Source organism: Protopterus annectens, chromosome 3.part0 (assembly GCF_019279795.1).
Source record: "Protopterus annectens isolate FY-2018-M chromosome 3.part0, PAN1.0, whole genome shotgun sequence".
NCBI classification, from domain to species: Eukaryota; Metazoa; Chordata; order Ceratodontiformes; family Protopteridae; genus Protopterus; species Protopterus annectens.
Window position 1 is genome coordinate 679,289,069 of NC_056731.1, and position 18,277 is coordinate 679,307,345.

Consider the following 18,277-nt stretch of genomic DNA (forward strand, 5'->3'; position numbering starts at 1 on the left):
ATGTGGCCTAATTACTAAAGGGTTTGCATCTAGAATAAAGAGGTTATAGTGCCCCTCTACTCGTCACTCATCAGACCCATCATAGAGTACAATGCCTCATTTGGGATGTACCTCACAAGACACTTCCAACAGCTGGATAGACCACAAAAGTACCTCACCAAGAGGATTACTGATCTCAAACATATGTCCTATGCAGCCCGACTGAAAAACTCCGGCTGTACTCAGTGGCATATTGCTTACTCAGAGGTGATCTCTGCCTGATTTATAAAGCCAAGTCCAACTCAGAATTGATGGACATGCTCCACCTAAAGAAATCCAAGTCACTGTGAGCCACGTGCTCTAGTGAGCTAAACCTCGCCACAACAATTAATAGAACATGCTGGAGGGATAGATTCCTGTCACAGAGATTCCCCATGCTTTGGAACAAAATTCCAAACTACATTAGGTAGAGCATCTCACTAACACTCTTCAAGAGAAACCTTGACGAGTGGATGGCTAACAGAAAATACACCCCTGGGATCACTTTTTTGGCTCTGCTTGACAGAGGATCAGTTAATTAATCAATGGGGTTGTGATAGCCGACACTCTGGCTAGGCTTATAAATGCCATCGGGCAGATAGCCTAGTACCAAATTATGAACATATGAACCTTAAGTTAACGCCATTCGAATGAACGGAGGGCAGACTACAGAATAAGCCAAATTAAGTTCTATGCAGTGTATATCAAGGAATGTGCTTCTAAACAGTAATAAGCATCTTGAGGTTAATCTAGTTAAGCACTAGAAGTAGAAAAAGAAAATAATTGGAACCTATAAAGAAAATTTTAAAGTAAGACGTATCAACCATACATTGAAGAAGAAATGAGCTGTAATAGAAATTGTTTGGTTAGTGCACATAATTAATCTCTATAAATTACAGAGTTCAAAGGGCAAGAGTGAAATCTCTGAGGAGGCACACATTAATGGAAGATTTGTGAATGGCAGTATATGGCTTAAGAATGCAGAAGGATGGAAAACCAATGTAATAAATATTAAGTGTATACACTAACATTGCTATTTAAGTAGTGACAAAAGGGAGGCAACATACAAGGTTATGACTGGGTCTCCATCATAACCATCTTGTAGTACATGGAGCATGATTATTACGCTCCAATATGTGGAAAAAGACAAATCAGTTAAGGTCTAGAGTGGTGTGAGACCCAGCCTTAAAAAATGTCAAGCACTTTCTGCTTAAGTTGTTAAGGTGAGGTTCCACGTTAAGCAGTAAATTCTGCCAGTACTGAACAGAAATGACAGTGGCAGAAAAAAAAATTTGGTTCTGTCAGTACTGATTAGGTATCCCTTTCTCTTACAAACTTAGAAAGTAGCTAGAATAACAGGATGTGTTTTCACCTGCATTTTTTCTAAAGGATACAAACTCTGAAACTCAAATGTATGTCACTATTCAGTGACTTCAATTGTCTGTGAATTGTCTAAAAACACAGGCTTTATGAAGAACAAATCAAACAAACAAAACAAAAGGCTGGACAGTCTGCAAAAATCTGGGCAGTTTAGAGGCATGGAAGGTGAGTGTAGACATTAGGGACTGTGTTACACTGCCTTACTGACAGAGCTCGCTAAGTGGCTACGTGCTTTATGGCTTTGAAAGCAAGCAAAACATTGTGTTTTTTTTGTTGTTGTTGTTTCCTTTTTACTGTAACAAGTAGTACATAGAGTAGATAAAGCTCCATGAACTTTACTGATCATAACTCAAAATTGCGTGTTCTCAATATGGATGCCAAGATTTACCTTTTGAGCTTTTTTCTATTCAGGTGAATTTCTTAGCATCCATGTTTCAAACACATAACAAATGGGTTATGATTGTTGACCGACTTATAATCCTCTCTGTTGTGCTGGAGACATTGATGCCAAGAAATTTGAATCTTAGTACCCATGCCAATAACATGTAGTAACTGGTTATGATTGGTAATACCCAATCATAGTTCTTTGTATTGTGTGTAGTTTTATCTGCCTGTTAAAAAAGGGTACTTTTCCGTTAATGGGGCAACACTGACAATGTGCGAGTGATGTTGATTTTCTGGTTGTAACATTGTCTTCATCCTGACAGTCTTAGGGGGTCTTCTCATTTGTTGGTACTGCTTATTTTATACTTCTGTCCTGGTTTGAATGCTGGCTTTCTACTGACAGTACTACTGATTGTTCCTGACATAACTGCTTAGAAACTAAAAGACCGACAGTGAATTACTTCTGCTCTGTGCATGGCATTGTGTGCGTCTAACATGTAGCAATCAAGAGATGTGCCACAAGGTATTATTTCAAGAACTAGAATGCATAAGAATAACAGAAAGTAAAACCAGTTAACTTGTTCAGAGAACCGCAGGGGGCGGCGTGGCGTCCGTACACTTAGGCTGGCAACAGAACGGCTGCTGAAACAAGATGCTGCTTATTCTTTTATGGAAAAAATAGAGGTGGTACAAGACTTTTGTTTTTATTTATTTTCCAAATCTACACAATTACATCTCAGTGAAACAGCTGCATATAGAAGTAAAGCACACGAGGACGTGTCCATTTTTGTGTGTACATATTTTTTCAGCTGTTTCAAGATTCTGAAAGGAAAGCGCTTCGGGCCTAACAGCTCTGCAAGAATTCTGAGAAGCATCTGGCAGAGAAATCACAACCTTATGACTAACAAACCAAACGTATGAGGTAAAAGTCGTACGGTTTTGAAGGAGCATAGCTTTTCACACCAGGTTTTACTAGCTAGTCCAGCACCCATGCGACAGTTTCAACCACTACCTGCAGATTTACAAATCTGTTGCCCAGATAACGGAAAAGTACCAAAAAATGGCTAAGTATTTTAGAGGCTTCAAAATGCAGTAAAGAACTTAGTGAGTGCTATCGCATAGACAGCAAGTAAGGAAAAAGTCAGTAACAGTTTTTAAATACTTCCCTAATTTAAATAAGTTACTTACAGACTGACATCTGTAAACTTCCATGGATACACGAGGAAAGATATTCAGAAACTATTGAGAGTGAAGGAACATCCCTTACCTTGTCCCCAACCGTAATCACACTTAGGGGGTTACACCTCTGCAAGCGCTGTTGAATTCGAGTCTCATGCTACAAGTTTATCTTTTTCCCCAATTTTGGCATGTAAACATGGTGTTCTATGCACTACAAAACTGTTACTGGCATTATGGCTGTAAAGAATGTTAGAATAAATGCAAACAGAATAAAATAAAAATTATTTTAAAAGTGTGTTCTATTTTTGTCTTTATAGTCATAACTAATCTGCTTCTTTTCTTAAAATAAGTTATGAGCAACCCTCTGTTTTCCTCCCATTGTATCCACTAACAATTCCTAGGGCCCATTCTTTTGGTTCTTATTTCAACTGCTGCTTAGTTTGAGAACTGTATTGCTTTAAATAAGATTAATTTGAGTTGCACTCAAAATTCTTGAAGCTTCCCTAGTAAGCTACCTTTCACTTGAATGCCTTTCTTCTTTTCCGTCTGTTATTGACACTGGTCTCCTAAAAATCCAAAATGTAAGCAGCAGAAATAGCTTTGTATTTTAGTTAGTAGAAGAGTCAGTACTGTGATGGTGCTGATGACATGAAAGACACTTCAGCTACAAATTGTGGAACCTCACCAGTCGTTCACTTGAGAATCAGTATTGTACTAGACAGATCCTGCACCCAGCTGTTACAGGACATGTGTCATGGGAAGTGGGGCATGTGCAGGGTCAGGAACCAAAATGGCTATTAAAGAATCTGAAGCAAACAAGAGAAAAGTTTAACTTTCAGATCTCTGAAGAAACTATCTAAGCTACTCTTAAAATGGCAAATGAAGCCACTGCCCTTACAGAAAGTTGTAGTTTATCCCATAATCTAGCTGTTTTAATACAAACTGCTATTTTAATATGATGCTTGATCATTCCAGCGTTAGAAGAAATAAACAGTTCCTATTATTAATTCTATGGTTGCAAACTAGAAGATTAAAAGTCGGCACAACTCATTTCGTTATTAACCTATCTGTAACCATTTACAGGGTTACCTAACATTAGCTTCTATCTCACAGAAAAAGGCTCAGTGTTCTCAGTTGATGTGCTTTCTCACATAATCTAAGCTCAGCAAACATTGTAGAAAAATATTCCTAAATATGGTCAACAGGGGTGTAGCCATCTTATTTCAATTTGCATTCTCAAAACTAATACTGCTGCCCCCCCCCTCCAGCAGTCAATGTACAAGTAATAGTCTAGTCACATTCAGATTTAACTGGCATTTAGTAGCAACGATACATTGCAACAAGCATTTCTAACACATTAATTTAGCCAGTCTCATCTACATACACACACACACACACACACACACACACACACACACACACACACACACACACACACACACACACACACACACAGACACATATAATCTCACAGACACCACAAGTCATGTGTTCTCTCTGACTTCTCGTTTAACTTCTTAACGGAGATGCTTGGCACTCTGATTTTGACATTCAAAGCACTAGCAACCATTTTGTAACAAGCACCCCACTTCTGGTGTACACTGAAAAGCAACATAAGAACACATAGGTTCATAGGTTCATAGGTTGGTACTAGGCTATCTGCCCAAAGGCATTTATAAGCCTAGCCAGAATGTTTTGTCTTCTGCCGCCCCCTTAGATTAGTTCCCTGTGCCTCTGTCCAGCACAGCCACTGAAGTGATCCCCGAGGTAAACTTTGTGTTTCCCATCCATTCATCAAGATTTTTTTTGAAGAGTGTTAGCGAGGAGCTCTGCCTAATGTAGATTGGAATCTTGTTCCAAAGCATGGGAAGTCTCCGGGACAGGAATCTATCCCTCCAGCACGTCCTATTTATTGCTGTGGTGAGGTTTAGATCCCTAGGGCATGTGGCTTGAGGGGATAAGGTTTTCTTTAGGTGGAGCATCTCCATCAATTCTGGGTTTGACATGGCCTTGTATGTCAGGCAGAGATCACCTCTGAGTAGGCGGTATGCAACCGAGTACAACTGGAGTTTCTTCAGTTGAGCTGCATAGGGCATCTGTTTGAGGCCAGTGATCCTCTTGGTGAGGTACTTCTGTGGTCTTTCCAGCTGTTGCAGGTGTAATTTTAAGGTACATCCCAAATGGGGCGTTGTACTCTATGATGGGTCTGATGAGTGATGAATAGAGGGACACAATGACCTATTTTGATCTGGATGCGAACCCTTTTGTGATTAGGTGGGCCACGTAGAAGGATTTTCTAACCACTTTGGCAATGTGACTATCAAAGGTGAGATTACTATCTACTTGGGTCCCCAGATCCCTTATTATGTCTTCCATATTTAGGGGACTACCACCTATGTGGTAGTTTGTGGGTACTTTGTTTTTTCCAAGGGGGATGACTATGCACTTTTTGGCATTTAGCTTGAGGCCATGATTTTGACACCAGGTATCCGTCTCAGTGAGACCCTTTTGGAGGATGTCTGTGTCAGTTGGAGAGTCAATTATAGCCCCTAGTTTGCAGTCGTTTGTGAACTTGGTCAACCATAGTCCTCCTGTGCTTGCCTTTACCTCTCAGAAGTATATGCCGAACAGGAGGGCTCCTAGGACTGAGCCCTGGGGAATGTCACTTGTAACCGGTTTAGAGTCAGACCTAGCTCCCTCAACTATCACCATGTGGGTTCTGTTCGTGAGCCAGTTAGCAACCCATCTTGTGATGTAGGGGTTTATGTTCAGGCTTATATTTATATTCTGCCTCAAATCCCTCTTGCACATAATCCTACCAATTCTAAGTCACCCTCTCAAACCTATAACTATTGAGGCGAGCCGTTTGGTCCACTAATGTTGGCTTACTTAACAATCGTAGCCTAAACCATTTGTAGCAGGCAGCTCCTACCCCATTCTAATTGGAAGCAAGTTGTCTACAGGAAGAAGCCCCCTTCCTCACAAAGATAAAGCCCAACAACCTAAACTATTCACAGCAAGCAGCAACCTTTCTACTTTATGTAACAAGCATTCCATACATCTTATCACGGTGCCTCATGCAGTTATACTCTTTCTCTGTAAGGCACCCTCTTATACCTAACAGGGCATCAGTTGTTGATCAAATACCAGACTGGATTGCAATCAATGTCACATACACATTGCAGCACATCACTGGCAGGCAGTAAACCACCACACTAAAGTATCTGTCAGTACAGCATACTTACATATATCACATCATTAATGATGGGTCTGATCTGTTTCCTGCTTTGGTTCTGTCTCACTTAACCAAAACAGCCCAAGCCATCTGCAGCAAGCAGATTCCTTCCAGTCTAACTCTGGATGACTTAGTTCTTATGCCCTATAAGATGCTTATGCATTCTCCCTATGAGGGTAGACCTCCTGAATGTTAAATGAGTTACTGATTATTCCTTTCCTCTCCCTATCAATCAGAACCTCAATTTTTTATAAAACTGGTGATTATAGACCCAGTTAAAATATTCCTTTTCTGTGATCAGTTTTAGAAAAGATGAAGTCAGTACAGCTGTAGGGTCATTGGGCTACTTACAACTTATTTAACACATTTAGTATGGTTTTAGGAAGCAGTGCAGCATTAAGACAGCCCTTATCATGCTCATGAATAATCTCCTTGAGGGTAGAAATTGTAGTCTTTGTTCTGTTCTACTCCTTCTTTATATCTCTGTTACTTGTGATTCTGCGCACCACTGAATCTTTCTCCTTCATTTAGAAAGTCCATGATCAACTTCTAAAGAGAGAAAATCTGCTTATCATTTGAGAAAAAGAAATAATTGTTTAAATCAGTTACACCTATAGTATCCACTTTTGCATAAAGAACATTAAAAAGCTAGCAAACAACCCATAGTCAAGTTCATTCTAGCCTCAAGGAGGGCAATATAAGACAGGCCAGGGGAGAACTTCAGGCTGCTCATAAATTATCTAGGTTTACCTTAAAGGTGGAAAGGGTGTCACTCTTCTTGGCATGCAGTGGAAGTTTGTTCCATAAGTGGGGAATATACTGGGATATGAAACTATCAAGACCACCCTGTCTTATTTATCCGTTGATGAAGACTGAGTTTGTTTTAACTGGTAATTGAGAAGCCATTTGTTCTGTGAAAGAATAGAAAGTCAAAGGGGACTGGATCTTCCATACCTCATAAAGCTACTAGACACAGATCCTTATGGAGCAGTCTATAAGAAACAGGCTGTAAACAGAAGGCTGTCAATCTGTCCTGATAAGTAAGATTTTTGAGGCTACTGATATTTTTAGTTATGAATCTCTGAAGTGTCTAAAATTGCTATACCTTTCATTACTGCAAGGCATAGTTCTATTGTGGTTCAAGTCATTATGCAATAGGGTAGGACAAACTCATCTGCATAGTTCAATAAGTCATGATTAACTTATGCCTTACAGCATTACAACAGTTTTCTTTACGATTCTGATTTACTTGCAAGATTTACGAATGATACCTAAATTCAAATTAGTGGCGCAAATATCTTGGCCAGGAAAATATGTATGAATTCAGCAAGATCTTCCCGTGAAGTTACCAGAACTTACAACCATACAGTAAAAAGAAAGAAAAGAACAAAGGTTTATGTAAGTATTTCTATAAATAAATAAATAAATAAAATAAAATATACCAGAAGGTTTATGGGTTCATACCTTTTCTCCCGAACTAACCTTATACATAAGTGCCAAGAGACTTATTTAAACCTTTCAATGAAATTCAAAGAAAATATTTAAATAAATAATTTCTATTCATGTATGCATTTGTTCTGCATTTATGTCCAGCACAGTTTGACTAAATTATTTTATAGTACCCACTGTCCAATTCTCCAAGCACCAGTATCATCAACATTATTAGAAATGCATACTTTATTGTCAGACTATCAGCTGAATTGAAATGGAATAGGCAGGAAGGAACTGCAGCACTTGCAGGCGGAGATCCAGTGTGATGACATGAGTAACACAATGCAGTGCTGCAATGAGGCCTCTCTGAAAAGTATCAAAAGAAATTCTGGTTATCCGTTAGCTTTTGGGAGCAAAACTTTTAACCTTCCCCTGTCATACCACCTGTACTAGTATCTGAGCCTCCACAGCTTGAGGGAAGCTCTTCAAACCTCATCCCAACAATGTCAATAGCTAGGATCTCAGTATGGTACTTATTACAAGCTGATTTATGACATAGTATGTATCCTCTTGAAAACAGATGCATTTATAGCCATGCACTTATTTTTAGTAGTGGAGCTTCCACTAATGAGCCAATCCAATGTTAATTTTGCTGTTTCGTCACAACACCTCAAGCATGTAATGTCTGTGTTTACATATGCTGACAAGTATTTTATTTTACATTTTGACAACTCTGCGCCCAACCCTACCTTCAAACCTTGGCACTGAGTAACCAAATCCACCTGAACACTTAAGTTATAAATAACTCACCCTTCATATCTGAAAAAGAAATTAGCTGTCCCCTCATCACTAATTCTTCCTCCTCCTACTAAGTGCCAAAGAACTGGGTTCCATGACAAAGCTCTGGTCGCTTGTGTTGCCACCTGAGTTGTTCCCTCTGCCAAAGCATGCTGACTAAGAATGTAATGAACATTGCATTATCCTAAACATGGCTGCCTCATCCCCTCTCATTACGTTGATCGCACATATTGTAATTCAGTACTCACTATTAAAACATATTTGAGTTGTTTATTTCTAAAGCACAAACAAAGAAGCTCTATGTTTAGGTCATCTGAAAGAACTGTCTCTGGACATTTTCCATGTTTATCCTGCTACACCACTGCATTATCTTCCTTCAGTTTTGTTTTCCAAGCTGTATTACCAAAATCAAACAGTGAAATGGTCACACAGAGAAACCAATTAGTAAAAACTACAAGAAAAACCTAGTCAGGCTAGAGTTTTCACTGTGTGATACCTTAAACTTCCTGTAATAGAGGTCCATGGGATATATGCAAATGACCCATTAAGGACGTCAAGTGTGTCAGCTATATGGATCATTAGTCATGGACATTCAGAAGCCATATTGATGAAACACTTGATGTCCTTAAGGGGTAATTTGCATATATCCCATGGGCCTCTATTACAGGAATTGTTAAGGTATCACACAGTGAAAACTCTAGCTTAGATAGGTTTTTCTTGTAGTTTTTACTAAGATATACTACCTTACAAGGACTGTAAACTGTTATACATTTAACTCTGCCACAAACAACATAAAACCTCTGTATGAATGAGTCTTCATGTTACACAATCATAGACCTTTGTAGCATGCATTCAGTGTCATTTTCAAAACTGGTAGCAAAATTTGCATCTAGAACTGTACTCTACAGTACCCCATTAGTAACCCTGTGTTATACTGTATTTTAGCAAACAGATTCACTGTAAAAGCATTAAATTTATGTCAATATACAAATATTATATCATATTTCCTTTGTTCAGCGTATCTGTCTTTTTTATAAATCTAACATTTCAAAGAAATTGATAATGTATTTTCACACCACTATTTAATTCTAATTTAGATCCTTTTTTCTGTAAACAAGGATCAAACAAGACCTAATAGTCCAAGCCATTAAATTAATTTGCTGCTTGTAAAGTAACAGGGTGTATCCTAAACCTTTAAGATTTTCAGAATCTGTTTTATGTTGCTAAGTTTCTTACTAAATGTTTCTGCAGGGAAGCTTTGCAATCCCTCTAATTCTTCCAAAAAAGGCATTTAAACCATTAGCGACTGGCTGAAGTAACATTGTTGGGTATTTTGGAATGACCTATAACTGGCAGGTTATTTTTATAAATGGTTTACCTTCCAATTTGATAAGAAATGTAGGAAAGAGATACTGTACAGCAATTATACACTTTGGGGGTCTGGGCTCAAGTTTGAGGTCTAGAGCTTTCTTTTATATTCTAATCAGCATTACTTTATATTTTAAAGTCTGTCAAGGAAAGGAAAACAAACAATTAACAGAGCATGTAACACTTGCTACATACCTCTCAACCTCTTAGAGCAAGAAATCTGGAAAAAAGGCCCAAAATAGGGACAATTTTAAATATTGCTCTTACAAACTTAGAAAATTGATAGAATAACAGGTTTTGCATTAGCATGAATTTTCTGAAGGGTATGAAGTCTGAAACTTAAATGTCTGTCATTATTTTCTAACTTTATTCTGTAATGATTTGCCACTAATTTGCTAGAAAACCACAATTTTATGAAAAACAGACCAAAAATATGAGGCAAAAATCTGGACATTTTACAAAAATCTGCACAGTTGAGAGGTATGCCATATTGTAAGATGGTGAGAATCCAGCAGTACCTTAAAACACAAGAAAATTACCTTAACAAGTATCACACAAATAGTCATAATCTGTAAATTATTCCTCCTAGACACAGCTACTGAGACTGGAACCATGGCACATGAATAGAACACAAACTGGCAAATAATCACAATGATCAAAATGACAGCACCAGTCAACTATTCCTCAGTTTAAATTAATGAATTCGGCCAGCCAAACTTCTGCAACCAGTTATTGTCCATGACAGACATGACACCTCTTGCCTCACATACAGTAACTAATATGATCCGATTGCTTGTTCAGTAAGATTGGTAATGCTTATGCTTTAGATGCTGAACTGCCACCCCCCCTCCCACATTACTACTTCCAAATAAAAGGATTAATCTGTGACAGATTGTCATTCCTCTTCCCCAAGTTATCAAACATTTAGTTCAACCAAAGAAGTGCGGTGACAGCATTATTATCTAGGACATCTGCAGAATGTCACTGACCGGAGGGGTTAATTACAATGGTAATGGATGACTTAAGGTAAGATAGTTAATTTTATCACCTTCAAAATTTGCAGCACCAGCATTCATTATAGAGAGGCATACAGCAAGAAAGAAAGAAAAAAGCAGGATTTCCATTTCCTCTATTTGCTACCCTCTAGGTAATTACATTTACATTATAGTACATTGAATATGCTTGCCAACATCCCTGATGGCTAATTTCTTTACATTTGCTTTAGTGTAGAAGCAAAAATAGGCTCCATGTTCAGCTATAGTCTGTATCATCAGTGAATTGCACTATGTAATTAAAATTTCATCCAACTTAGAACTTCTAAATCGACATGTTAAGTAAAGAATAAAACAGACCTCCTTTCATATTGTCTGGATCTGAGCATCAATGGAAACTTCAGAAAAGATAATGATCCTCAGGTCCTCATAATATTTATCAGTCTAAACAATTTTGCCATCATTAGCATAAACGTATTAAGATGACCGGTGTGCATAACAGCACATTTACGAATGTTGAATTCTAAGTTGTACTTATTAGCCATTTCTGGCATGGAACCTTATTTGGATTGGAGAACCCACTAATCAGTCATACTGTTTGCAAAATACACAACCTTAGTATTACCTTCAAATTTTGAGTACTGCACCTGTATAGTCAGAGACAGAATAATCTCTAAGATGTTTAAAATGTGTTGACCCAAAACGGTAACCTGAGGGATGCCATGAACAATTAATTACATAAGAATTTGATAAGCACCAAAATTAACATTAAATTCATCAGCCAGGAATGGACCCAGCCAACAAAATATGGGTTAACAGCTAGATTAGTTAACCAATCACAATGGGCTCATGAGGCACAGTAACAAATGATTTTTAAAGATTCAGAAAAACACATCTACTAGGAAACCATTTTCCATGGCACTTAACACATTTGCATAGAAATGAATCAAATTAGTGGCCCATGGTCTGTAGATTAAAAAAAACGTGCTAACTGGGGACAGTAGATTTTAAAATATGATCAAAGAACAACTTCAGCTAACTAAACATTTGTTTAGAACATAAAATATCACTGTAATTGTTTACTGCTATTTACAGCGGCATCTGGCACACAGCTGAAAGTGTACAATCCTTGAACAAAAACTTGTTCAGTGGCGGTCATTTACTGAACATCTTTGGGTAGCTTTCTGTACTGCTTCTTTCTACCAAGTCAGATGCATGTAGAGCACTTTAAATTAAAACTGGCATTTTAGGTCACTGCTAACCTTCTTGAAATTTGCATTGCTTACATCTCTCCCCTAACAAAACAACAAAGGACCACTACTTTTCTTATCTCTTGCAAAAAGAATAAATACACCTTAATTTCTAAAGTCAGTATGTACAATGTTTTAATTGTGTTGCATTTCATATAACATATAATTTAGACTTGGTGAGTTTCCAGCCAATATCAGCATAAAAATTATGGTTATTTTCAAAACATTCACTTTTAAAGTCATTTTGCATGGATCTGGAAAAAGTGCCATAAATGCTTACATACCTCAAATACTAATGTTTCATTTGTAGGCCCAGCAGCACTGAGGGATTCCTGGCGGTTGTAAGACCTCTCATAATTAAACTCTGTCCCACTAAACTTGTAATGTCCTGGCCAGTCCACAGTCCAATGTCCATTAAGGTAGTACTTTCGAAAGGAGTTTCTAACAGAGAGGTAGGAATTTGAAGTGTTCTGCTCATAAACACGAATGCTACGTGCTCCAGCAGGAATGGTAACTACAGTATAGTAGTCTAAGAAAAGGAAAAGCAGGGAAAGATTAGGTGAGCTGATTAAAAGTCCAAATTAGTTTTACAAGCATTTAGGCTATGATCAAGAAAAGCAATCCACAAACACAATGAAGTCATATAAAGTACAGGGGTTAAATATCTCTAACCACACCAACAAAATATAAAAACCGTGGTTGAGTTCACTATTTATCAGGAACAGACATCGCCGTCAACATGCCCATGGACTCTGAAAGCAGCAAATATATTCAGACTAATAATCCTCCAAAATGATGTTATTTTTAGAGATCCAGTTGCTTTCTGTATAAAATGTACTATAATGTCAATGCTTTGACTTTTTTTCTTACTTAAAAGACTGTGAGAAATTCCACTAGAAAAAAAAAAACATAGCCAGTGAAGATCTGGACTGTACAGGTAAACAAACCCACGAATTAACAACAAACATTGTTTCCTCTGTCTAAAAATGAGTCAGAAAATTACACAGCAGCTGAACACAGACATGCAACTCCAGTTCTCCTAGTTTTGCAGACTGTGGGTAGCTGTACCAGCTGAGCAGGTGATTTATGTCTAGAAACTGAAGGACTTAATAACTTGTAGGAACAAATCTACTCTACAGTAAGATCAAAATGACCAGCAGGTACATTTAACTATGCTACCACTAAATAGATATACCAGTTTTAACAGAGCTGTTTGGAATTCTGAATAAAGCAGCTGCAATCTATATATCTTAAGACTTTAAAGATCTGAAAACTTTTAAAAGATCTTACGCTTTTGGCCACTCCAGTGGCCTAATGGGATAAATTATTGACTATGATCCAGACAGTCCAGGTTCAAATAGCACATTAGGCAACTGGTGGAGTGGCAGGCAGGGAGGGATGGGTGTGTCCATCCCAAGTAGGAGGGTGGCATGGTCCAAACAGGGGAGATGGCATTAGGACATAGGAAAAAAAAACAGACAGATGTAAAGATGGCCAAGCCCCCAGGATGCCCTTAGAATCAATGATCATCCCAAGCAATACTGAAGTATATCCAGAGGGAAGGAGATTAGCTGGTAGACTTGGCGTGGACAAAACACTTGGAAGCTGGGCTCATTTTATAAAGTTAAAGGAAACTAAAAAAAGTTCTTCCCTTTCATATACTCACCAGAAAGGCTGCCAAAAGCAGGAAATATGACTTATGAATGCGCAATAAACATTTTATCTATTAGTAGATGACCACAGTAATCTGAAAATTAATGTTTACAATATCAGAAGACTATCACTGACATCTTACAATGTGGTTCACGTATTTTTTTTTAGCTGCAGATTTAAGTAGACCTCACAGATCTCTTGAATTATCTTCATACAATGCAGTGTGCTTATTTTGTTATTAAAAATGCCCCCACAGATTTTCTTGGAGCCACAATCTTTCTTATTACCTCACTGGTAGGAGGGTGAAGTAAAGAAAATAAAATCATCTGTAGTCAGATACCTGACAGTCTGCAGCAACACAATGGTACTGCATTTCTGTGCTTACAACACTACTACAAAGCTGTTTGCTGACAGCTTTAAACTGCAAGCAGAAAGCCATGCTTTGAATATGAGATGACTTCTTAGAAATCATAGCATAAGTAAACGCCTGTACGTACGAAGTATTAATTTTTCGCCACCAAGGATGCTCTGCTTCAGTATGAAAACACTGACAACTACTTCCAAAGACATAATTCTATGACTGTAGCTATATATAAAAAATGATCAAGCAGGAGAAAATAAAGCCTAAAAATGCACAAACAACCAGCCTGCTGAAGGTGTTTTTTTCCAGCCTTATGAGAGTCCTTGATTTGTTTACACTTCTCAGTAAGAGGTTTTAACCCTCTCAATTTTCTCTGCATTCTGTTATCGACTAGATCAATCCTAAAACCCTATGCTTTTTTAATATTACAGTGGGAACCATGTGTGATCCTGGCACCTACCATGTCCATGTCTGAACATTTCACAATCTTTCTATCCTTCTGTAAAATCAAGTTTCCTCACATACCTCGGGTTTCTGTCATTGAAAATGAGCTGTTTACAATGTGATTGTGTTAGTATTAGTACTATTATCAGAATTTATATTGCATACAGACAAGTTAATTAAAAAAACAAGTCTAAAAATAAGCATGTTTTGAGTCATTAGTAAAGTTATCTTAAAACTTGAAGAGAAAGACATCTTACCATCGATAAATACAAGCTGCATGGACAAATCAGACTACGCATTATTCCGCAGTATATGAAGTACACCAAGTGATTCCCCATTTTCTTTTAAATTTAAGGTCTGTATGAAGTAAAATATGTATCCCTTAGACTTAACCTATGTGAACCTCATGGTAAACATCTAATCTGCAATGTGCCTTTTAAACATCTTACCATAGATTCTACTTTTATGAAATGTTTATTTTTTTCTCATCTTGCTTCTGAACACATGCGTGCCATCAGTAAGATGAGGTATTTGGGGTGCTACGGCACGTTAAGTGGTGACAGAGTGCTACACTGGATGTGAAGTAGGAATTTAGAGTGCAAACCTGCTCTCATAATGTAGAGGGATGGATTCAGGACTATGATCCAGGTCAGCTAAGTTCAGTTGGCACCTCCAGTGCTGGAAGAGTTGGATGTTGATGGAAGGAACACCCTTTTCTCTAAAAGGAAGGGGTGTCTGCCAGATATCGGACACATCCCTGATGATGGGGACGGTGCTGTTATTGCATAGCAGACTGCTGACACTACCGGCAGTGATGCACATGATGTCAATAACTCTGCCCAGTTAGGACACACAAAACATTCCCCTGGCATGCAGGGCAGAGTATATGACTCCACTGACCACTTTTATTAAAGCATCCCAATTACCAGACATAGTATCAGAGACACTAAGGAACTATTGAAATGATAGGAGCAGCTCTATAAGGCAGCTGATGGCAAGCTGCAGGGTATGCAATGGGGCCACAAAAAAAAAAAAAAAAAAGAATATAGAGTGCTCCAGTGCAAAATCACTTTTAAACATAATGATGCCAGCACAGCTTAAGATTATAAAAGTGTGCTCTATTCCCTTAAGATGTAACAGCTATGTGCTATTGTGACAGCTTTACATTTACATTCAGCACATTTGTTCATTTGATATCAGTTCACTTAATTCGATTAGCCAAGCTGTTAGCTCTATGAAATGTCGCACCTCTAATTTCCTAGTACTGCCAGCATGACCTTGCATTTGCTTTAGAAATATTGGTCTTTACTAGTTCCACTTTTTCATGTATTCTCTGCAATGCTGAAAGATAAGAGTCTTACAATTTTTTTAGACAAAAGGACAGACAGGCTTATTATAATAATTGAATAATGGCTTTTCTACAAGTAACTGAGTCATCATTCTTCAACAATCCATTGCAAGAGTCACGTGATGCTGAGGATCAAAACACTAACGAACCCCTTCCATTAGAAATCACTGTTAGCACGGTTTCTATTTGTGCACCAGCAATGATTTCTTTGTTTTGGAAGGTTTTTCCCTACTTCATATGTGTGAAACCATGGAGTTTTATACAAGTTTGAGGGTGAAGGTTGGCTTGTCCCCTACACTGGGTGTGGAGGGGGGGGGTTGCACCCCATGCCGAAAACACATAGTTGTCGAGTCTTCTTTCTTTTTTTATTTCGGACATTTGTTTTCAGCACTATACATCTTCAAATTTTAGTCATTAGAGGTTTAGTTTTGTAATCTTAACTTCTTTGTCACTGTTAGACTATTTAGCAATAAATTTTCAGGCAACAGGAGAACAATCAATCAATGTTCTTACTAAGGTATACAAAAATAAACAGAAAATAGTAAATACATTTATTTCTTGGCAAAGCACATAGGGAATTATATGGATTTTCCTTTTTGAATTGCATTACGCTAAGGCAGATGGATTACTGTTTTTAAGCTGACTTGAGGTTCACATAGATTTTTATTAACCTCTTTGTTTCCTTCCACATCCCAAAGATACATCGATAGGTGTATTAGTATTCTTCAGAACTGCCCACAGAACTGTATCTTGTAGGAGTCCATGTACATGTGTGAATTTGTGTGTGTATTTATGTGCCTCAAGTAATTAAGTTGTTGCCTGTGCAGGGCTGTTTCTCTGCCTTGGGACTGGTTGGTGGGTCAGTGTCTTGTTCTTATATAATCTTAAAATGGATAAATAAAGCAGGTTCTACAAAATGAATGAATAAATAATTTATTTTTGGCTAACTGCAGCTGCACCATATCAGAACTTATTAGTCTCTCAGAATTCACTTGTAGAATTTGTGTGGAAGAGTTGCAGGAGACCAGCATTATTATTCGTAGTAGTATTACTAGTATTAGTATCAGTATCAGTATTAGTATCAGTATTAGTATTAGTATCAGTATTAGTATTAGTATTAGTATCAGTATTAGTATTAGCATCAGTATCAGTATTAGTATCAGTATTAGTATTAGTATCAGTATTAGTATTACTACTATTTTTTTTACATGTGTATACATTTTCTGTTTGGAAATCTATTATTGGTTTGCATCCATAACATGAATAAAACAATGTAAAATGCTATTAAACTGGTTCATACAAGAACCTTTACTAATACAGAATTTAAATGCTTGAATTTTTCTTTATTGGGCAGAAAAGTCTTAATTAGATGTGTTCAATTATTCTAAAATGCAAACCTAAGCTTAGAACTACAAAATAAGGTTAACATTTCCATAATGTTTTAGATGCTAATCTTTAGTGCAAAAATAATGAATGTATGAGGCATAGATGAAAGGAGTCCTGGCTTTGTCTCAAGAGATCTGGAATGACCATACACTGGAAGAGCTGGCTGGGAGGGGGGGTGTTAATAAAGGATTTAAATACTTTGCTTGCCCGCTCTGGAAGAAGTGTGGGTTTTCTGTCCTGATACTATCCCCATTATAAGCCAAAAGGTAACAAAACCAATAGAAAACTGCAGGCATTCTGTCTCCAGTGGAGGATGTGCATTTGGCAAAATATGGCCATGAAATATACTGATGTCACTGCATGTTGTGTGTAGCTGGAGGGGTTAAAGGCAGGCATATGGTGGAAAATCTTGCATACTAACAGGATGGTGCCATACCCCACCTTAATCTCTACAACAAGGTATCTGGACACTGTAGACTGTGGACCCCAGGGTGGCTGCAGAAAAAGAAGTTAAAACAATTGAAAGAAAGTGAATACCCAATTATTATAGGCATCATTTATATTAATGAAGAAAGAAGTACAGCCTGTGATAAACTCTACATCTACACAATGAATTCTATAGGCACAACAGATCACTCCAGTGTATGTGTTTATTATGCACTGACCAATGCCCTGGGAGCAGTGAGGATGTATCATGCCATACAACATTGGTTGTGTATTTTATGCAGCACGCATTGAATAATATGATGTTAACATCAAAAGCAGCAGGAAGGACTGCATATAAAGTGGTCACTTTTTATTTTTAGCAAAAATGCAATGATGCAGTAAAATAAAAAAGAATGTATAAAATCATAATTGTTTTTTTTCTGCAGAGCAAGAGTAGATATATAAATCATAATGTTGTGGAAAATTATTTATATAGGAAAAGCAGATTTATTCTACAGCTTCAGCAGCATGGCAAAGGAAATTAGATTTTTTTTTTTCTTTATGGAGAATAGAAGACAGGCGCGCACACACACACACACACACACACACACACACACACACACA

General features: G+C 37.6%; 1 protein-coding gene across 1 annotated transcript in view; it reads right to left on the minus strand.

Annotated features, from left to right (window-relative positions):
• Positions 1-18,277, minus strand: part of ADAMTS16 (ADAM metallopeptidase with thrombospondin type 1 motif 16) — a 1,625,291-nt gene that overhangs the window by 842,834 nt on the left and 764,180 nt on the right. Inside the window, exon 16 of the mRNA XM_044065078.1 lies at positions 12,320-12,564. Coding sequence (XP_043921013.1) covers positions 12,320-12,564 — 245 coding nt within the window. The remainder of the gene's footprint in view (positions 1-12,319; positions 12,565-18,277) is intronic.